Source organism: Lycorma delicatula, chromosome 8 (assembly GCF_047948215.1).
Source record: "Lycorma delicatula isolate Av1 chromosome 8, ASM4794821v1, whole genome shotgun sequence".
NCBI lineage: Eukaryota > Metazoa > Arthropoda > Insecta > Hemiptera > Fulgoridae > Lycorma > Lycorma delicatula.
Genome location: NC_134462.1, coordinates 64,152,972 through 64,177,253, shown reverse-complemented (window position 1 = coordinate 64,177,253; position 24,282 = coordinate 64,152,972). Strand labels below are relative to the sequence as shown.

At 31.0% G+C, this 24,282-nt stretch overlaps 1 protein-coding gene across 3 annotated transcripts in view; it reads right to left on the bottom strand.

The window, feature by feature from the left end:
• Positions 1 to 1,073: 1,073 nt before the first annotated feature.
• The window catches only part of Mos (proto-oncogene serine/threonine-protein kinase mos), a 33,015-nt gene continuing 9,806 nt past the window's right edge, over positions 1,074 to 24,282 (bottom strand). Inside the window, exons 2-6 of one of the 3 annotated variants that reach the window (XM_075374286.1) lie at positions 19,997 to 20,331; positions 15,110 to 15,344; positions 11,762 to 11,954; positions 5,439 to 5,588; positions 1,074 to 1,543 (exon numbers count right to left, since the gene is read on the bottom strand). In XM_075374286.1, coding sequence (XP_075230401.1) covers positions 1,442 to 1,543; positions 5,439 to 5,588; positions 11,762 to 11,954; positions 15,110 to 15,344; positions 19,997 to 20,331 — 1,015 coding nt within the window. In that variant the 3' untranslated portion in view covers positions 1,074 to 1,441. The other 2 variants (XM_075374285.1, XM_075374288.1) reach the window with 2 other exon arrangements.

The window sequence follows — 24,282 nt, the reverse complement described above, 5'->3', positions numbered from 1 at the left end:
CATTGTGTTCAAACTTAACTTCTTCATTAATTATATTTTCATAACAGTTTTTATTATATAGTATGTCCAAAAAAAGATTCATCAGATTTGAATTGTTTATATTTTGAAAAATATTGTAATTTTCTTGACAGTAAGGGATCTAAATTTATAGCAATTTATTTCTTATATCTTAATCTTTTCATTTAACAATGTATCTTTATTTTCCCTAGTATGATCAGTGTAATTAGATTACTTTGCATTACATTTGTATGGTTGTAAATGTTCCTGAAAGTGGTTTTTAACATTTCTATTTGTCATTCCTATGTACAGTGGCTGGTGAAACTCCCATTCAACCTAAGTTCTCTCTTTTTAATGCAACTGCAGCACTATGCATGGACCATTGTAAAATATTTTACAATTTGCTGAGTAAATTTTTACAAATTTTAAGAGTTCAGGTATATTACTTTATAAACACCTGCTTGTTATAAATACCACAGTTAGATTTGTTATTTTATCTAATTTTTTTTATAATACTTTTATTTATAACACCCATATCCTGAATCTAGTATTCAAATCTGTGTAAAAGTATACCTACCTTTATTAGGATTTGAACCTGAGAACATAGATTTCAAAATCAGCCGATTTACAATGACGAATTTAGTCAATTTTTTATTGTTACTTTTAAAAGAAATTTCATAAGTTAAATATTCTCAAAATACTTATTTTGTTAGTAATATAATCGTATTAATAACTCTAATGAAGAAATAAAAAAAATACTGTTTGTCTCTTAATTCGAATTATGGTGCAAAAAATTATACATTCAGTATCTCAGATATATATTAATAATAGCAGCATAGTTCATTTTCTATCAGTGACAGAGATGTAAACAAACTTTCTACATCTTAAAATATTTTTCATTTAAATCTACATGAAACATTCTGATGAAGCAGAAATCTCTGCAAAAGTACTAAATGTGAAAGAAAAAACAAAGGAATAAATGAAATACCTAATTACTTATAAAATGGAATGAAAAAGGAAAATGGGGATAAAAAAAATAGGAATGACTGATAGGAAAATTGATCAACAAAATAATATTAACTTTTTTTAACAAGTAAAATTGTATTTACTGAATTAATACAACAATAAATAAAGCGTATAATATTAAAGACTTAAATTTAATAAAATATTAAAGCACACCTCATAAAAAATTAAAAACTATTACAACATATATCCCAAAACAAAAATAAATTTTGAACAGATACTTATTTAATGTTAGTAATTATTTTTGCAAATGAACAAAACTGTAACTCGGTTCATAAAAATTATACTTGTAATATCAGTTCATAAAATTTAAGTTGTTTTACACAGCCTTTTTAAAAATTTTGGTTATTTTATATATATATAATTCATTTCAATTTGTGTATTTCTTCCAGTTTTTTTATAATTGATGATAGATTAGGTCTCATTTCTGGTTTGTGATGCCAACACAGTTTATATAAATCAATGAAACGTTCTTCTCTGTTTGAGTTAATTTCAAAATTTCTTGGCCTATAATTTTGTGAAACTACCTAATCAAAAGAAAATTGATTGGTATATATTTAAATAAAATAAAAAAAAATTAAAAATCAATATTCTATTATGATGTAAATTTAATACTTACAGCAATTTAACTTGAAACAACTAAACTAGATTATAGTGTAGAGCCTTAAAAATCTCTGTTCACAGTGATTCTAGAAAAAAATATGAAAAATCTACCAACAATTTAGACAAAAAGTACAGTACAATTCTGTTCACCCTGACTAGATGGGATCAAATGCGGTCTTGCTAAACATGTGTGTAGATAAACCAGAAATGTAATTTAGCCTATTGAATCACATAGTAAGTGTAAAGTGTAAAATACAAAATGTATTCAAAATTCTTTTAGATGTATGTAATTTTAAATCAATATCATTTAGTATAAACTTAACTTATTTAGATTATTATTATTACTTATTTAGAAAATAGACCCACAAAATATGAAATGCATTAATAATACAGTCACTACATCGTATTTCTTTGAGCAAAGAATGGAATGGGCAAATTTAATATCCTATAGTGGCTACTACTAAACTTTATACAAGCACATACTTCAAACTGATGGGTCTATAACATAATAAGTCTTTTATTTATTGAGAATGAATATGAAAAATTTGAATTGATAATGAAAATATTATAGTATATTAAATTCATTCAACAAAACAGTTTGTATTTCACAACATTGTACCAACCTGAAACAAAATGGACTAAAATAAATGGGAGTTTTAAAATTCTGTAAAAAATAATATACAAATGTAATTGTTTCCAGTACTCTGTAATAAAAAAATAATGGTAGTTTGGTCATTTACACTAGCTAGACATTATTGATAATTCAATAAGCTCCATTTAATTCATTTGTGTTTTGATTTCATCTGTATAAATTTAATATGATTGGCTCATCTTCTAAGTATTTAAAATTGTGATTCCAGAACATCTGCTTAGAAGAGCTGAAATGATTTGCTGTTATTGGTGAGGAAAATCTGGATATATGGGATCTGGATAAACAAAGTTATACTGTAATGTAGGTGGAAAGAAAATGGGTTGAGCTTCATTATCTACTCTTGTCTCATCTATGCCATCTGACACCGTTTAACAGAATAATGACAACAGGTTTCATTCTTAATGGCAACTGAAGTAGTAACACACTTTATATTTATAAATTACATCAACTTCTACTATTGAATATAATAATGCATGAGCTAGAAGGAAGTATAACCAAAACTCCAGGTACATGAAAAATTAACAAATGGTTCCCTCAATAATGTTATTTGTTATGTCTACACATGTGCAACTGAACCTACAATGATTCATATAGCAATATGGTTGTTTGTTCATCAATTCAATAGAGAAAGGACCAATACTTTTTCTAGATTATGCTAACACAATAGATACAAATACTAAAAAAGTATTTTGTAGTAAAGCTACTACAACATATTAATGTTTTTGAAACCAACTGTGTTCCATGACATAAAAATCCACTATTTTTTATTTCATTACTAAAGAATTAAAAAAAAACCAAACAGTGATTAAATAGAATATTTTGCTTTTCTGAAAACCTGTCAGTTCCAGTTATGTGCTTGGAGAGAATATATCTAATTTTAAAACTATAATGACGTTTGTATATTTACACAGCTTTTTTTGAATTCATAAAATTTTATTGAACTTTCTATCACTTTTTGGTTAATATATTACTTCCTTGTATGAAAGAAGTATTGTGATCACGAAAAATTTCGGTTTTCAGATTTCAATGTAAATATACATTTTGACCATCCCTGAATCCATTTTGACTTGTCTCGGCGTGACATCTGTACGTATGTATCTCACATAACTCAAGAATGATTAGCTGAAATATGTTGAAATTTTGGATTTACAACTGTTGTAACATTTAGTTGTGCACCTCTCCTTTTGATTGCAATCAACTGAACCAAAAGTGTCCAAAAAAGCCCAAAATCCAAAAACATTTGGATTTTGGACTTTTTCTTAATTGCAGTAATAAGCCCTCATTGAGAGCTTTTCAACGATATATCATAAATGGTACTTATTTTCACTGGTTCCAGAGTTATAGCCAAATAAAATTTTAATTAATGAACTATTTGGATCTTACAAGGGAAGTCACTTCCTTTTCTTTTTTTTAACTTTTTTTTTTAATTTAAATATATTGATTTATCAATAATTATTAACCAGTGATTGTAAAAGGATTTTTACAATAAATAATTATTCAATAATAACAATAAAAAAAAAATATTAAAAAAAATAGAAGTTATTTGTGAAATAAAATTTTATGTACTTTTAAAAATGTGTATGTATAATTTGATAGGCATTATTACATATGTGTATATGTAATAGATTTGGTGAAACATCTGATTGTTTAATTTTAATTGAAAATTACAATTTTAATTATATTATTTTTGGATTTTCTAGTTTAATTTCTGTTAAACCTTATTTAATTATCTGCATTAATTTAATGTCTACATTTAATTATCTACATTAATGTTAACTACAGCGTGACTGAAAAATAGACCCTCACAAGAACATATACATTGAGACATACATGCCCGATCATTGATAAATTGCAAAAAATTCTTATCTTTTAGTTCATTACTCTTCTGATATTGTCAGACAATATTCTCCCTAAGTCAGAGTTGATCATCATTTCATTTATTTCTTTTTGTTGCCAATCATTTAATCACTTTTTGGTTTGATATAATTCTTCTAATCTTAATTTGCGTGCACATTCTCTAGTTTTCAAATTTTCTCTCTTTATATTCATCATCCTCTCTTAATCTTTTTATTTTCTTTCCTTGATCTTAACATTTTCTTCCTCTTTATATTTATTATCTTCTTTTAATCGTTTTATTCTTTCTTTTTTTGCAACATTTTCTTCCTGTTATTTTTTTGTTTGCAACATTTTCTTCCTGTTCATTTTTGTTTGCAACATTTTCTTCTTTTTTTCTAACTTCTTTATTTTAATTTAAATATATTGATTTATTAATTAACCTCTGATTATAAAAGAATTTTTACAATAAATAATTTAAAAAAATAAATGAAAAAAAATCAGAAGTTACTAGTGAAGTAACATTTTATGTACTTTTAAAAATGTGTATATGCAATTTAATAGGCGTAGAAGGAAGTCATGTGGTGTCCACATCAGATTTTTAATAATGTATTTATACATACATGTATGAGCAAAAAAAGAAAGAAAGAAATAGAGAGAAAGAGGGAGAGCTATGATATTCTCATGCCATTCAAGAAAACAGACAATTATTTTGATAAACATTTTAAAAACACAGAAAATTTACAATAAGATGATTGGGCCTATTATACACTTATAGTAGCTTTTGCATTTGACTTTGACTGGGAGTTTCAAATAAATTTCTTTTCAGGAGGAAAATTTCATAAAAACATTCTTATTGTCTAGCTAGATAATTCATTTTCTCTTAAATTTCTACCCAAAGAATATTTATATGTATACTCCTAAAATTTGTTTGAGTTAATATCCTTGATTGTTTGAAATCCTTGATTTCTTGTTATTTTATAATATTAGCAATACAATTCTGAAGAAACAAGGTACAAAAAATTATCATTTCTTATAAAATGAAGCACTTAGGTTTGCAGTTAAGAGTTTGATCTTTTTTGTATTCAACTATGAAAATAAGTGTGATAAATGTCTCACAAAGAAATTTCCACGTCTTTGTTTTGTTTGTAGTCATTCTATCTCTGATCTCTGTCCTTAATGTAATTTCTGAGCAGAATTTCAATAATAATTTATATTTTTCACCAAAGAAAATTTCAAAGAAATTTTTCAAGTATGCACAAAAATACAATTACATAATAACTACTAATTCTAGTAAAATATCATTAAAGGATTAAAATAAATGTTAAACCTTATAGGCAATTATATCCAAGTCTTCCCCACTGTATGGTGTTTCTTCATGTAACAACTGCCACATAGTAACTCCAAGAGAAAATATATCAGCCTTTCCTGTTATTGAACTACCACATAACAATTCTGGAGCCATATATTTAATTGTTCCCTAACAAAATTAACAATATATAAATTAGTCAAACATAAAATTAATTATATATGTATATATACACGATCAGCAGACCAACTTTTATAAAATACTTATACTTATAGTCATCTATTATAATTATCATTATCTATATTATAATTATAGATAATAAATAGTTAAAAAATGTAGTTAAAGTTTTAAAATTGTTAGTATGCATATACTACTGTCATATTTAAAACTCTGTATATCCACCATGGTAAAATAAAGAATAGTATTATCAAAGTATGATAGTTATTTTTTTTTCAAGGTCTGATCGGTCGCGAAATAAAAACCTGCACGAAAATCGGATGAACCTTTGCACATATGTGTTGCGCAGCATCTCTAGTATTGCCTTCAATCACGCCGCGTCACTTTTAGTTCTGAACATGCAGCTAGTACATAAACATGTCTACAACAATGACATCTCCCGCCCAAGTGTGAAATTCGATTTCTTCAGGCTGAGGGGTGTAATGCAGCTGAAATTCATAGACGAATAAGTAATGTGTATGGTGAAACTTCAATAAGTGACAGCAGAGTGCGACAATGGTGCAGGAACTTTAAAGCAGGACGTGCAAATGTTCATGATGCAGGCGATCAGGGAAGAAAGCACTCAGTATTGAGTGATTCGTTTCCTGAACTTTCAAGGTCAGCTCTCTATACCATTTTGAGTGAGACTTCAGTACCGCAAACTGTGTGAGAGATGGGTTTTCCCAAGATGCTGTCCAACCATCACAAAACAATGAGAATGGACGCTTCCCTAACGTTTCTCCAGCGCTACCACAATGAAGGAGAAGATTTTTTGAACAAAATTGTCACAGGGGACGAGACATGGGTCCATTTCAAAACTGAAGAAACAAAAGAACAATCCAAACAGCGGATGCATTCTCATTCTCCCAGTAAACCAAAGAAGTTCAAGTGAACCTTCTCCAACAGAAAGTGTATCGCTACTGTGTTCTGGGACCGGAATGGAGTTCTGTTGGTGGAATTCATGGAACGTGGCATGACCATCACTGCAGCCTCATATTGCGTGACTCTTCAACGTCTACGAAGGGCAATTCAGAATAAGCGGAGAGGAATGTTGTCATTAGGCATTGTTTTTCTCCATGACAATACTCGGCCGCACACTGCAGCTGTAACAAAGAAGCTCCTGCAGCGTTTTCGTTGGGAAGTGTTTGATCACCCACCACAGCACGGACTTGGCTCCATCTGATTTTCACCTCTTTGCTCACATGAAGCGTTGGCTAGGAGGACAACATTTTGGCACAGACACCGAGCTGCAAACCAGCGTAGAAACATGGCTGAAAACACAGGCGGCTCCGTTCTATGATGAGGTATTGGAAAGTTGGTACCAAGCTACGACAAATGTCTAAATCGTAGATGGGAAAGTAATGATATATTAGAGAAATATTATATTAATAAATATAAAAAAATAGACTTACTAATAAACAGATTGAATTTGAATTGATTAAACTGGAAACCTGACAATGATTGAATACTTTGATAATACTATTCTTTATCATACCTTGGTGGATGTAGGAAGTTTTAAATATGACAATAGTATAAATATATATATATATATATGTCATATTTAAAACTGTCATAGAAAATTGTCATAATAAGAACTGTTAGTATATATATATATATATATATATATATTATTTTAATTATGTTTAAAGAAAACTGAATTTTTAGCTATTTATTTTATCTATAATTATGTGTATTTTAAAAAATTGGTCTGCTAATGTTGGAGTTAAAGCTATGAAAGCACAACAGAGAGATAGGAAAGTGCTCTTACTTTTTACTGAACTGTGTCTGGCAGTTTAAATATTTATTTATTAATTATTAACAAATATATATTTATTATTTATTTGTTAATGATTATTTTTGATACAATGGTATATAATGTTTGATAAAAAATATATGCATAGACTTAACTGCAATATATATTTGTCATGGCTGAGATTATTTACTGAATTACCAACTAATACACATGAAACAGCTAACTGGAGACTCATTATTCAGAAAAATGCTGTGCAGGGAATCAGTCACAGCAACCACTCAGAATAATCAAAATTCTGATCAATACCATGCTCTGACAGCAAAACAGTAATTAATTACATAGTCTGGCAGCTGCAGTACTTATAATAAAAAAAGTGGACTTGCATTACTTATAGTCTATTCTGATGGCACATCTTGGAACAAAAAAGAAAAAGAAAATGCACAGAAAGTCAGCCTGCTGGTGAGACAAAGATTAATTTGTCTTTTCAGATCAGTTAAAGGTTGAATAACCACCCTGAAGAGGTTTCTTGTTCTGACCACCAGATACTAATTCAAAATTGACTTTTTAAATACTAGCCTGAGGTGGTTTAGGCTTCCCTGCTGGCATTGTTGTCAACAGTGGAGGTTTGCAAACAAGATGATTTCTTAAATTTGATTTCTCAAAGATCTTTCATTGCCAATCTCTTAAGGTGAATGTACCTTAACAGATTTTTGCTCAAACAGCAACTAACTTAAATGATCTTTTAAGTTAGTTAAGATTGTTTTTTTCTGGTAAAAAAAAAATTAAGTATATTTATTTCTTAAAATTTTTCTTTTTTTTCTTTCTTGTTATTTTTTTATGGAAATGGATATGCTACTTTTAATATATTAAAATGTTCATGTTGGTAACTGCTCTAATAGAAAATTTACAGAGTGAATGGAATCTCTTCTCTTGGTCTGCATGCAGCACAGTCATTTTGTAGCATTTTCATTTTATACTGTCTATTGAAAGTGGCTGGTTTTGTGTCAGAGCTTCCCCTACCTTAGTCTTAAGAAAATCTTAACTACCAACCAGGCTAAATCATTTTATTAATATGAGTATTATATTAAATACACGTCAAGATTAATAATCCAATGCTAAGAATTAATTTTAATAGAAATTAAATTTTAAAAATAGTACAAAAGCTAGAAACCTGTATTTGATAAAACCAAAAAAGAATTGCTGAGAAGAGACATAAAAAGACTATTGAAGTGTGAACTAAGATGGTATTTCTTAAAAAAAATAAAAAACAAACATTTATAAAGATACAACGCTCCCTGGATGTGGTAATATGTTTATTTTTTCATTATCTTCATACAAGTATGAAAAAATGTAAAGAAACTGATACAAAGTTTGAGCTCAAGAAAATGGGAAAGTGTACTTTTTTCAACCAATTTTCTTGAATTTCAGCAGGAATTTCCAACAAGTAAATGCTATCTCATAATCACAAATTACACAATTTAATAGATTTTCAATACATTAATAATAAGTGTTTCCAGTTTTTAAATGTTTAAAAATTTACCTGTTCCTTCCCTAATAAAAAAATGAAAACCATTTTCCAACTGTCGACACATAATTTAATTAAAAGAGAAATAAACATAAAATGTTTTAATGTAATGAAACAGTAAATGTTAGAATAACAGACCATTTAGAAACTAACAATAAAAAAATCAAGTCTATAAGTTGGAACAGTAAAAAATTAACAAAATTCCTATTTTTAAGGAAAGATATATAGCATCCTACCTCTACTTGATAAAAGTTGAAAACTGAGAACTATTTTTGAAGAAAAATAATAAAAATAAGCAACTCAAAAGGCTTAAATTTATTTAAATGATACTATTTTTAATAAGCTAAAAAAACACAAGTAAAATTTTCATTAATTGGAACCCCCTTGATGTTCTAATTGAATTAATTTAATAAGAATTTATATTAATTTCAATCCGTTTTGAGACATATTAACCCCACTACTTCATCATCCAAACAATACATAACAAACCCACTGTTGTGTTCAAACATATTCAGAATTTTGCAACCATTTAAGTATTTTTTAGCATATGGGAGAAAAAAAAAGATTTAATGTGTACTTTAAGTACTAAAAAAACAACTAAAAGTTGTAGGTAACCTGATGAGAGTCACAACAGTCTTGAAAATAACAGGAGTGACAACTTGATTCTCAAGAATAACAAACATTCCATGCAAGGATTACAAGATAAATGGGTTTTATGTTGCTTTCTTCACTAAGTCACATATACAGTAGCAAATCAGTAAGTCAATCCTACCAAAATGCAGGTGATAAGATTTAAAAGTGATATTTTTACTTAGTTTACCATACTGTGTTGTGTAGTAAATCATTACTATTGGACAGAGCAATTTTGACTTGTGCCTCTTGAATCTCAGGATTATTTTTTTTTTAAATAGTGATGCTGTATAATTTCTGTTTGGGAGATTAATATTAAGATCTAATCATAATTATAAAATAAACTAGCTGTACCCTGCCACGCTTTGCTGTGGCAAAGCGAAGTTTCTGCGACATTTATCAATTGATCGTTTCTTCGATGGAGAACAATATCTCTAGGTTGGAACTGATCTCAGACTATGACAATTGCTACTTCGTCTATAGTTGGAGCATTATATCTCCGGACATGTTCTCCAGCGGGCGTTTTGTCTGCGTGAAAGCCAATGTTGTGGGTATCTGATGGCATCATATCAATTAACAGTTTGAACAAACGCACCAGATTGTTCCTTTCGTGAAGGAGCTTCTGTAGCTGCGAAATAATGGATCTTCTTAGCGAGGTATGTACTCCACAACATGCATCGACTTCATCTCTATCATCTCCAATGAAGTACATTTGAAGGAATTTATGGTCACTATCTGGCAACGGGAGCAGGGAGCCAGCTTTGTGATATATTTGCCCTTTGATTTTAAAAGTTGGCATGAATTGAGTCGTCACGATTTCCGCACCAAATGACATCATTTGGAAGCAAGAGTTATATTTCCTGATGTTCGATAGGAAATGCTTCGATTCAGCGGTAGATCCAGCAAGTAGAGTTTTCAATGGCTCTGGTGGTGCATCAAGTTTAGGCAATTTGATTTTTCCGCCAGCGCAATACATCCCTTTCGTTTCATTATTAAACTTTAGAGCCTGGCAGTAGGTACAGACATGACTCATCTGGCCAATGACAACATGCCGACATGAACTATAATCAACAGCTGGATTGTACCAGAATGCAAGACGATTGTATTGCAGATTCAGATCAGCTGTTCTTTGGGTTCGTGTTTCAGCTATCCTTACCCTGTCGCGTTCATTCCGTTGAGAACGAACCAAATCTGTTGCTGCAGAACGCAACTGACATGCTCGCAATCGTTCATCCTCAAGCCTGGCTACTCGTCTTTCTGCTGGTTCCACGTTACGTATCTGGATGGTGCTTAGTCTGTTCCTCTCTCGTACGGATGCCCGCTTTTCCTCAGTCATATTCGAAAGCCGTCTTCTTAATCCTGCTGTGTGGTGAGTGTGACGGCCCAAATTCGATTTTCTGCGAGGCATTATTTCGGGTTTCTCTGGAATAGAAGGAAGGGATAAGATTATAACCTCTTATGGCTCTCACAGCTCTAGGTTGAAAACCATGACAGAAAGGACAAAAAGTTTAATAATGAAAAATTTTAATTTTGAAAAGGCCAAAAAAATTTATTTAAACTTTTTTCACCTATCTCTCATGGTTCTCATAGCTGCAGCTCGACAACAATGAGACACAGGACAGACAGTATTGAAAAGTGGCTAAAAATTAATAATATTAACTAAATACATGAATTTAAATAAATAAGTAAATTATTAGTTAAATGAAATAGTTATATAATAATTATAAAAAAATATTATTTTTTCTGACCATCTCTCATATAAAACATAACCTCTACTTACGATTTGGTGAAAGGCGCAGCTCAATCACGACACGATCACACAAAAGTACCTCGATTAAAGTGAATATTTAATTCAGATTGTATAATAATCTGAATCAGATGCAAGTGGATATATATATATTTTTTTTTGTTAATAAACAATGTAATTGGGAACAGGTATTGTTTCACATGTGACTGCGGTTGTCGTTAGCTAGTATGGCGAGTGTTCCCCTCGCTTCCGGCAGATGGCGCGGTCACTGGTACACAGCTGACCGTTAAAAAAACTGTTTTCTCGCGGTCGCGGGTATGTGACTGATGCGAAAAATAGATAAAAACAATCTTTGATGCGGGTTACATATCGTGCTAAAATTTGAGCTCAATCAGTGCAGAACATTTTGAGTTTTTGAAGCATACACAAACGAACTTAACATTTTTATATATAAAGATGAATAAAAATCAAACCTGATGATGTATATAGCTGCTGCATTTTTGTTCACTACCAATTACAAATGAGCTACCAAAATCACAAATCTTACAGTATTGATGTTGATCTGTATCTTGTTGACTTACAAGCACATTTTTAGGTTTAATATCTAAATGTAAAACTCCATTATCATGACAATATTGAAGAGCCTGACATATATTCACTATATATCTACAAAAAAAAAAAATAGTTATAAAATAAAGAACACAAACACTAAGAATGTGTTACTTTTAAAATTATTCAGAGAATTTCAGTTTATACTCTTTGAAAATCAAACTATAATTCTGATCATGTTGAAATATTTTAATATTTAAATTTTTTTTTAGTGGAAAATGAGTTTTAGGGGAGAAAAGGTTTGGAGTAAAGGAATCTTAAGTTTAAAGTTTATTAGTATAAGTACCTGTAGGTACTTATAATGAACTTTTTACTTACCCTTGAAATTAAAACATTTTTTGAAAGAGAAGTTTCAACATTACAATATTCCAATTTATGGTTAATTGGCAAATAACTTTTTACTCAACCCAAAAGATTTCATATTTTTACAAAAAGAATAATTTACATAGCACAATTTTACAATTATTTGCCGTTTCAAGGAAGGCTAGAAGGTCCCAAGGGCTTCTTCAAGGTCATTAATTTTTCTACTTTATTCTGAAGGCAGAACTCATTTGGTAAAATTAATAACTAATAATTTAGAGGCTTTCAGGGGTGTGGAGAAAGGGTAGCCTGCACTTTCACACACCTACTGACAATTTCCTTCCTGAATCTGAAGAATGAGATCCCAAGTTAGGTAACTTAAGCTGAATGGTTTCCTTGAAAAATCTTTATTTATTTATATATTATTCTCACAAGCAGCATACACTCAGATGGAAAGATGGGTAAATGAAATTTAGAGTTTATAACTTAAAATGTTAATATAAATTTTTTCAGTCTCGAAAATGGATAAATAATAAATAAGCCTCAAACAATTTAAGTACCCTGAAGCCTTTAGTATTTGAAACAGATGATTTAGACTTAACTGTATGAATTTATTGCTCAGGAGAGAAGCTGATGAACTGACCCAGAGGAAAATCCCTAGCCAGTCAATGAAAGGTTATCTCTAAAGTAGTAAAGACCGTTTCATTGTCAAAACATTTATTCTGAAAACTTTACAAATATTTTGTATTTCTGTTAAACTACATTCCTTATACTACTTCGCTATACAATTTCCACATGAATTAAGACATTTATCGTAACGATATATCAGCTTCAATATACCCTCGTTGTGTTCTTCTGCCACCAGTCCTTTTAGCCCCTGATTAACAGCATTTTTAAGTTCATCATCAACTGTGAATTGCTTACCACTCAAAAATTCTTTCAATTTCCCAAACAAATGGTAATCAGAAGGTGCTAAGTCTGGACTATATGGTGGGTGATATTTCCCATCTAAATGTTCTCCATAAATCATGTGTTGGAACCAACATGCGGGCATGCATTATCATACAGTAGTACGATGATGTCGGTGAACTGCCCACGTCGCCGATTTTGAATGGCTCACCATTACTTAAATAGAGTTTCACAGTAGGCTTCTGCATTTACAGTCATTCCACATGGCCTGAAATCAATCAGCAGTATGCAAAACCGATCCCAAAAAACTGTGGCCATCATTTTACGTCCAAATGGCTCTGGCCTGACATTTGTTGGACTGGTTGGTGATTGAGGATGATGCCATTCACTTGACTGTTGTTTTCTCTCTGGCATCTAATATGAAATTGAATTAAGGAACTCATCAACTTTTTCTGTGTAGCGCATCAAAAATTCCAAACCAGATCCTATTCGTATTATTTTGTGATGTTCTGTTAAGATGTGCAGCACCCGATGTGCAAAAACCTTTCTGAAGCCTAAATAGTCATGAACAATGTGACCAATAACAGCTTTTGAAACATCAGGAAAAAGAAATGCCAGGTCGGAAATCATTGAGCGACAATCTTGTCTGATTTCATCATTGATGCGTATCAACAAGTCCTTGGTGATTATCAAGGGCCTCCCCGAATATTCTTCATCAAGCACATTATTTATGTTATTTCTAAACATTTCATACCATTTCTTGCATTAATTATATTATCACCATTCACAGCAACCAATTGCCTATAAATTTCAGCCGCCTTAATGTTTTGAAAACATATGACTCCATGTATTTCAGAGTTGGCGGCAAAATTGATTTTCCTATTGATTTTATAACATAACAACTCACATGTAATCAAAGATACACTAACATGACAACTTATAGATAACAATGCAGTATGTACATTACTAGCGTGGCCATGAACAACACAGATTCGCCAACCTTAAGTAGAGAAATTTCCCAGCAGTTTTTGCTTTAGAGATATCCCTCGTAATAAAGAAATGGCATAAAATAAGAAAACAAGATTTTTGTCATAATTGTCAGTTCCATATGTTCTGCAATAAACCTAAGATTCTTTATAGACAGTTTTTCTTTTAATTTTAACGTATATGCATATTATTTTTAACTAAACACAATAAAACATCTCGTAAAGTAGCAAGAATGGCTTCTAAAAATGTTATAAAGTGAATTTTTGGATTGTGATTTTATTTTTATAATTTAGAATCATTAGTTAATTAACTGAGTACTACCAAAAATTGAAATTTTAACCTACACATGATAAAACCTTTAGTTTTTGAAAAAAATCTTCTTAGATTAATACTTGAGAATTCTCCAGAAAATCAGTTTACAGGTTGCTGAAACCCAATAAGTTCAGAACAACTTTGAGTTTGAATAATACGAAGTGAATTATATGGAAAGGTAATGTTTCCAAGTGGGATAGTAATTCAGTGATTAAATTTGATTTCACGAACTGAAGAAATAGAGAAAAATATAAAATTGAGATTAGTAGTAACTACTCAATGCACTTCTATTACAAATGCAATTTGGACGTGGGAGAAAGTAAAGAAAGTAAAGTTGAGCTTTGATGCTGCAGTTTGGAATTTTTACGGAATATTTGTTGGGTTTCAAAGTTAAAATGAAGAAATTAGAAGTAAAATGGAAACACAGAGCATTATAATGTACAATATTGATAATGTATTTTGACTCTACTGAAGCATGAAAAAGCGATATGTGAGAAATGATCTTTGCAAGGTCAGAGATGTAGCAGATGTCAATCCTTGATAAAATTATAAATGAGATAATGTGAAGGAAATGCCGTTTACAACTAGTAAAAGATTTCTGTAAAAATAAACAGTAAAATAATATTAACAATAAATAAGGTAAAATAATAAAATTAAAATAAAAAAAAATATTTTGCAATATTTTAGTTAATCACTATATTTACCTGACCTTTAACTGGAACAATATACTTGATTTACGTAAGTCAATTAAATTCTGCATGTTAGTTGTATACCATAATTCCATAATTACTAGACCATAATTTATATTTATGTCATCAACTACTTTAAGAATATTAATTATATTTGGATGACTGAGATTTATTCCATTCATTTCCTTTAAAAGAGTATTGCTTTTTATTTCTTTATCTTTTTCAATAATCTTTACAGCAACGCTTCTATCTAAATAAAAAACCCCAAAAATACCTATTAATTTTTTTAAATAAATATGTAATTAATCAAACATATTAGACATTGAAATCCCCTTATAGATGAGCGAGTACTATTGATAAATTTATTACATTTTCCATTAAAAAGCAGATTTTTTTTTTAAATGAAGCAATAATTTACATTTAATAAATAAGTAATATAGATGGGGTGTCAGCTCCTTCCCAAATCTCCCATAAAGTATTCTACTACCAATATAGATTAAATTTCAGAGAAAAGATGAACAGTTTTTTTTGGTGCTAATTTAAATCTCTGCTGTAGTGCCACATAATATTCACAATCAAGGAGAATTAAATGAACTGTTACAAGGCAGTTATCAAAGGGACATATTGGTGACTCACTAGATAATAAAAATCCATACTCCGACCTACTATGCTCCATGCAAAACTGACAGAATTTGACTTCCATACAGTAACTGACAATTTTCACGAAAATATAATGTACTTCTTAAAGCTAATTGTCAAGAATCATCAGAAACTCTTTCTGCCAAACTGCCTTCAATAAACATTCACATTGTATGTATAACTGTAATGAATTATGTGCTATCAAAAGTCAGTTCGGTCAATACTGAAAACAAGCTAAACAGCTGTATTGGCTCACACATTGTCTGGAACTGCTATGTGCTTAGAATCCATGATAAATACACATAGTGTGGTTACAGGAAAAGGAAGTAGATACATATATGTAGAAACTAATACATTTGTCTCTTTCATTTTCTGTAACCACACTCACGTGTGTAAAATTTCTCGAGTGTAGTATACATGAAACTGCTTATAATGCACTACATAAATCAAAACATATTAAACACAGCACCAACCACCAATAAGGTGACTCAAGATTAGGAATATGGCGTAAAGTCCAGATGTAATTGTAGTGATTTCAAAATAACTACAATTACACTAGTGAGCAGCATACATATTGTGTAATTTGAGGCCAAACTTTGAAAGTATGTTTACTTTGAATATCCATAGGAGCTGTGCAATGGGGATGTTAGGTGAAACAGTCAAGAAGTCCATTCCTACAAAAAAAAATATAACAGAGATGATATGATGAGGCAAAACACCTGTAGGCTGTTATAAGCTGATTCTATCACTGCCTGAGAGAAGGTGTGTCACTCTCACTAAACTTCTTACAACCAGGCTAGATCAAAAAGCACCAGTAATAGAAAGAAAATGAAAATTGTTGTAACTGGAATCCAATAACCAAAGAGGTTTATTAAACTGCCCTTAGCACTGGCATTTCATTCTTACTTCACACACTTTAATCTTTATACTGTCTCCTGAAATGCTCTATATGTTTCAGAACAATCAGATTGTAACTGATTCAGTATTCTGGAAATGATACATCAGTAAAAATGGAAATACAAAGAAATGTACTAATGTTTACTATTGACATTCTCAAAACAATTAACATGCTATGTACACAGAAAACATTAAAACAAAAAAAAAATTGTTGTTTATAAAGGATTCATTTTTTTTCTTGTACAGGGAGATTCAAAGAAACGGGAAATTTAAAAAATTAAATAACGTTAATAAAAATTTTTTTAAAAAATGAATTTTATTTCATGTAATTGTACAAATGTTGCCATTTTAGGATACATACATTTTAGTTTTTTTTTAAGGATGACATCTTGTAGGTGATCTCCTCTACGTAAACACTCACGAAGTCTCTTCGTTAAATTGTTCATGGTTTGACGTAACATCTCAACGGGAATTTCCGCAATTGCTTCTCGGATCTTTGCCTTCAGTTCTTCCGTTGTAGCAGGTCTACTGTGGAACACTTTGCTTGTCGCAAAGCTAAGAGATCAGGCGATCTGGGAGGCCATCTAATGTCACCATTTCATGAAATGACACGTTGTCCAAACAATCGACGTACAGCTGCCATCGATATTCGTGCAGTATGTGACGTTGCTCAGTCTTGTTGAAACCAGGCTGTGATAAGAATTGGTGGAAATCTCTTTTATTGTTCCACAACAAAGGTTTCAAGCACAGCTACGTAACGAGTCGACGTCACTGTAATCGCAAGACCGTTGTCATCCTCAAAAAAATAAGGGCCTATAACACCGTAAGATGACATAGCACACCACACGGTCACTTTCTGGCTGTGCAACGGACGCTGGTGTAGCTGCGTAGGATTTTCTTGTGCCCAGTATCTGAAATTTTGCTTGTTAACAAATCCACTGAGGTGGAAATGCGCTTCGTCTGACTTCCACAGTTCGTGAACAAACTCTTCGTTATCATTTATCTTCTGAAGCATTACATTACAGAATTGTGCTCGCACAACTGCATCGTTCGGTTTCAGTTCCTGGACGATCTGCAACTTGTATGGATGGAATTGCAAGTCCTTCACTAACATTCTTCGAACACTTGAACTATGCAATTGTAAAGATGCTGAGAGACGACAGATTGACCGATGTGGACTTCGTGTGACAGCATCTTGTAAACCTTGAACATTCTGTGGTGTACGGACGGTTCGCTCACAGCCTGGAGGTTACTTTTTCATTGCCGAACCAGTTTCCTCAAAATTAGATATCCATGTTTTAATTGCGTGTGCTGATGGAACACGGTCGTGCCATCCCAGATTAAAATGACAACGAAATACTCTACTGTCATTGTTTTTGTAAAATGCTTTGATAGCAAATGCACATTGCGCTCCACTCCAAGGATCCATGACAACTAAATGGCAGGTTAGGTTAGAGAGGCTGGCGCCACTTATCAAGTGGTACCAATCGCCCACAGCTACCAACACAACTTTCAAAATTTCCCGTTTCTTTGAATTACCCTGTACTTTTGTATAACACTGATAAACATAATTTTTGTTTTCTAACATGCAGTACATGATTTTAATCTGAAACATGATTGTTTTTTGATGCTGAAAACGAAAATGAACTCTGAATCTTTTATCAATCTCCATTTTTGAAAAATTTTTTAAATTTAATTAAAGAATTTTCTTAAATTTTTCAACGTATAGTTAGTTTCCTATATTTTATTTTGTTAGGTCATTTTTTATTGTTTAACTTTGTTAACATAATTTGTAAATTATAAATAAACAATACTAGACAAATAATTAAATCATATCATAGTCACATATTATGATGTCATAACTAATACTGTAGAGTGAGCCTTCACGGACAAGACTAATCATGTCTGTGCAGGTCAAAACATGTAGCTGAAAACACAGCTGTGTTGTTTGTAATAAGCACTGGATTTAGGAATGAATTAATTTTGTTCAGTCTTATTATTGTCTTAAGTTTTTATTAACAGTGCAGTGCCAAAATGCCTCAAAATTGTGTAAATGATTTGGATGCCTTTTGTTAAGTATGAGGTGAGTTTACCATATAATCAAATAAAAAATAAATTACATCTTTAATTAAAAAAGCATATCATTTGTACTTTCAGTGTAAAATTGGTAATCAGGATAAGACGTGCACTCCTCATATAGTATGCACTAATTTTTCTGTACATTTAAGAGGATGGCTGAAAGGTCCATGGAAAGCTTTGCCATTTGGTGTACCTATGGTTTGGCATGAACCAAAGGATCATGTAACCAACTGTTACTTTTGTTTAACAAATGTATCTTGAATTTCTAAAAAATCTTAACATACTGTAAAATATCCTTCATTGCAATCTGCAATCAGGCCTGTAGCTCACAGTGAAATTATTCCAGTTCCTGAGCCACCTGTGAATGTATGTTTCGAAAGCAGGGATGAAGAATCAGGCATTACTGAAAAAGACAATGATTTTGTTTTTGAATTATCTTCCAATAAGTTACATTTTATATCACAAGGTGAATTAAATGTTTTGGTTACGGATTTAAATTTATCAAAATATCAAGGTGAACTGTTAGGATCAAGATTGCAAGGTTGGAATTTATTTTAAAAAAATACAAAAATTTTGGGCTTTTGAAGCCAACAAAAAGAACTTTCTCAGTACTTTATTGATGAAAATAATTTGGTTTATTGCACAAATTTTGATGAGCTTATGTTGCACTTAGGACAAGTTCATAAACCTGAGGAGTGGCGCCTTTAAAAGTGGTTCTACTACACAACGGTAACAAATATCCTTCGATATTGATTGCTTTTGGTATTAATTTGAAAGAGACATACAATGTGATAAAAGACGTGTATAAAATACTATCGTTTAAAATAAAAGATTAACAAGTAATTAAGTTTATAAGTTTTGTATTATCTGATAAGCAAGATCCTTTTTTAAACAACACAGCAGCAATTTCATCAGAATTATGTTTAATAATGGTTGACTGTATATTTGTCTTTTCATTACAGCAAATGTCATTTCTGCAAACCAATTACGAACAGGAAGTGATTAAGAATGCTGAATACAACAAAGAAACAGCAAATATAATAAAGTAATCATTACACCTTTGAAAACTAAATGAGCAGTACCAATAAGGAACACGTGTAATTAGGATTTCATCATTTAATGAAAACATTTCTCACAGCTGTTTAATTGTAACCACTACAAAAAAGATTACTCACTATCAAGGTAAATAAAGCGAATACTAATTAGGATATGTCGTTGCTGACAGTTTCATATCAATTTTAAATCAAATATTATAAAAGTAGAAAGTGATTTATATAATTCATTTACCTTTATATTTTGCTTTAATAACAGTTCCAAAACGACCATGCCCAATAACTGACCAAACTTCTTTTGGATTAATTCCTTTAATTAATAATGCTTTTCTTTTGGGTGTATCAACTGATGGTAAATATTTTACTTGACTCTTTTCATTACATTCAATATTATTTGAATCTCTATCATTTTGAGGAAATAACTTTTTTGAAATAATATTTTGATCATGTTTTTTCAAAACCAATGTATTCTTATCACTTATGGGGGAAATATTATCAAAACAAAGTGTTCTTCGTACTTCTGGTGTTCTAAAATTATGTTGACAAGACTTACGCTTCTTATTTTCTGATCTAGAACAAATAAAAAGATTATAAATTCATTTATATAATTTCATTATACAATGATGAAAATGTAATTCACAAATTGAATATTATTTAGGATAAATAAATAAAATTATACCAAATATATGTGCAAAGTCAGTTCAATGTTATAACCAAACTGGTATAGAAGATATGACATGATAAATAAATTGTCACCCCTGAAAACTGTACATCATTGTCAAGCTCAACAAGCATACTCTTCTATACAAGAACTACAAGGAAAAGTAAAAATGAATTAATTTTCCTCTTACTTCTTCAATGCACTATATTATTGTTCAGTGTATTAAACAATAATGCATGTGCACTCAGATATTTCCATATGCTACACAAATCCAGGGATGGGTGAGATTATTTCTTTAGGAATGCTTACAAATGGTTCTTTAACTTTGGGAGAAAAACAATTTTTGTTGCTGATGATACACAGCATTGGTACTAAATAAAGACTAAATTTATTGTAAATTTTTTTACTTTTTGAAATGTTTAAACATCTAAATTATAATAAAAATGCCTTAGTTACATTTATGTAACGTGAAGTTTTTGTTTTTAGTTTTCATACATCTTCAGTAAAGCAATAGAACTCTTAGGACCAATTAAAAGGCAGAAACTGAAGTTAAAATTCATGCTTAAATCACTGAAACATAATAAGCTTCTTAAAAAGTGATTTAGAATCAAATATGAAATTACAAGATTTCAACTAGTAGTTTAAAATGTTAATAACAGTAATTTAAATTTGTTTTATCCTCACTAATTGCTTTATTCCATTAACCATGTATCAACAAAATTGACAATTTTAAAATTGTGCATATAACAAGTGTAAGCAAAGTGAATTTTTATTGTCTTTTTAAAGTTCTACAAAATAATCCTTGGATCCTCTGGTGTTGTATTTCTAATCCATATTTTAATAATTAATGGGTGGGTGGACATGTACTTGTGAACAACTAATCTTCAACTACTTATAAGATAATTTATCTATTTATTAACAGCATACACCAATTCACAAAATATGACTTACAAGTACAAAATGAAAAAAAAAACCAGTAAAATTGATTACTTATTTAGAAGACCAGATACAATAAATAATAACAAGATGATCATCAGCTCAACCTTACAATATAAAAAGTACCGGTAACAAAATAAAATAACAGTAATAAAATGCCAACTAGAAGATATAATGACTATAAGGATATAATAGCAATATAATCTTAATGGAGTTATCAATAAAAATCTAATCTGTGAACCGTCACAGAATAGTACTATGCAGCTCATAACTATTAGAATACTCATGACAGCTGAACAGGTGTGATGGACGAGTCTGGCATGGAATTCTGATATCAAGCAATTCAGGACAGTCCACCTTTCTGATCAGAACTCTATGGAGAAACATAACATCATGCAACCGTTGTCTTCTCAGCAATGGCTCCAACCATAATCTCCCCCACGGCACGGACCGGTATTCAAAGCCAAATCCAACCCCTACAACATGCAAAAATCTGTCCTGAATTCTCTGGAGATGCCGGATGCGTCCAAGCTGATGAAGTAACCAAACAACAATCACAAACTCCAGAACTGATCTGACAAGAGCAACATAAACAATCCTCATCGCCTCCACACTCAGTCCCCTCTTGGATGTTCTAATGAGAAGACCCAGAGCTTTTAGCAGCCCTACCAGTAATAGCATTAATGTGATCCTCAGGGTTGAGATTGTATGAAAGAGTAATCCCCAAGTAATGGATGAATGACTCACGCCTTAGCATAAGGCGTGAGTCTTGGAGCTCAGCTCCATTAAACTGTAGTAAAAACAGAAGGACACCAGAAGAACGACAAAAAGTAACAATGCACTTGCCAGCATTAAACCTCATTCAATTCAGTGCACACCATTCATCAATTTTAGTGAGACAGTGCTAGAGCTGATGACACTCATCCACACAGAAGAGTAGCTCTTAATATCATCAGCAAACAACTGGCACTCAACATTGATGCAGTCCACAGTATCATTAAAAAAGATGGTAAATAAGAAGGGTCCCATGTGAGAGCCTCGTGGAACTCTGGATGTTGCAACAAAAGCTCAGGAAGAAGCACCAAGAAATTTAAAAATGGTGTCTGGTCGGAAAGATAGGTGTGAAACCACCAAAGAAGACTGCCCAAGATGCCATAAGCTTTTAACTTAGCAAGGAGATGTCTATGGCTGACAGTGTCAAATGCCTTAGAGTAGTCAATGTGAGCACTATCAACCTACTTACCTTCTCTGAAAGAGGAATGAATATAGTGTTTGTAAGGAATGAGGTTTGTAGTGATGGATCTACCATGAGTAAAACCATGCTGCTATTACTTCATGATACCACCACAATGGAAACCAATATAATCGAGCACAAGGGACTCTTACCCAAGGTTGGCTGGATAACAATGGGTTAGTTGGTACATACATCAATATCAGAAGTATGAATCGGAACTGCATAACTGGTCTTGAGTCTATCTGGGAAGACTCCAAGTTCTAAAAGTCTATTAAAAACTAAGTTGAGGTGTAAGTAGCTTATTGCAGCGCTTGAGAACCAGTGGCACTATTTCATCAGATCCTGCACCCTTATATAGATCAAGGCAGGACAGTTCATGCTCAACATCAATCTCATCCAGCACACACCCAGAGATTTAAAGAAGTTTCAAACAGGTAAAGAGGAGTAGGAGCATCGTCTTGAGTATATACAGAGCTAAAGTGGTCGGCAAAAAGATAGCAGATTCCAGTAGGGAAAGACTCGAAGCTGCCATCGAGGTAGTAAGTTTCTACAGAACTTGAGGAATCTTTTACGCTATTAAAGAACTCCAAAAAGATCTGATATTCAGAGGGATAGTGCTGTTAACATGGTAGATGTACTCAGCATAACAATTGAGCTCATCTCCTTGCACACTGACCACAGTCAACAAAATTCAAAGTAATTATTGGGATCAAAAGAAGTTTTAAACCTCTTATGGAAAACTTTAGAAAGTGTTTCTTCAATAATAACAAAGAGAAAAAAATCTTTATCAAATTTGCTGGATGGCAAATTTTTACACGATTATCAAACCGATTTAATTTGCAAAAAATTATAATTGTATTATTTAACGATATTCATAATCAATATCCACTGTTTGAAACTAGAACGGTTTTTGCATAACACAGCATTCAAAAAAAGACCTTTGCCATTTTTAATAAATTATCAGTCTATCTAAAAGATCTTATCACCAATTTATTTAAAATATAATTAAAACATTTCCTTTTCGAAAATAAATTACTTTATGGAGTTAAAAAAATAACTTCAATTAATGCTTGCTAAAATGTATTTTGTTTATTTAATTTTTACTATGATTTCATTTATTAATATAGACTTAATCATTTATAAACACATGCATTTAAATTAATAGTGTATTTATTGATACATGTTTTAGTGTATTAATGTTTTAACGAAATTTTCCTAGTTCCATCTAGACAAATGATGGAGCAATAATAACGATTCTGAGTAATGTATTTTATACTAATGAGAATAAGGCATTTGTTTAATAAAATGTAAATCATTTATTTTCTTTACGATTACTAATTTTTAAAGAAATCCTTTTAAAATTTGGACAAACAATTACCCTGAAGAGATTGGATGAATAACTAAATATATTGTTAACAAAAATACACTCACCATAGTTGAAAAATATAATTTTTTTAAGCCTCCGGAGCCACCGTTAGGTATTGCTTCCGAGAATGGGACGGAAGGGCAATTTTGTAGCATGTGAAAATGCCATGCCTGACCGGGATTTGAATCCGGGACCTCCGGCTAACTTACGGCCACATCAACAAATGTTTCTTACTTTCAATACAAAAAAAAATTGTTTATATTAATAATTTATAAAGTTAATTCAGTTTTCTATATATATATTTTTTTTTAATTTATAAAGTAC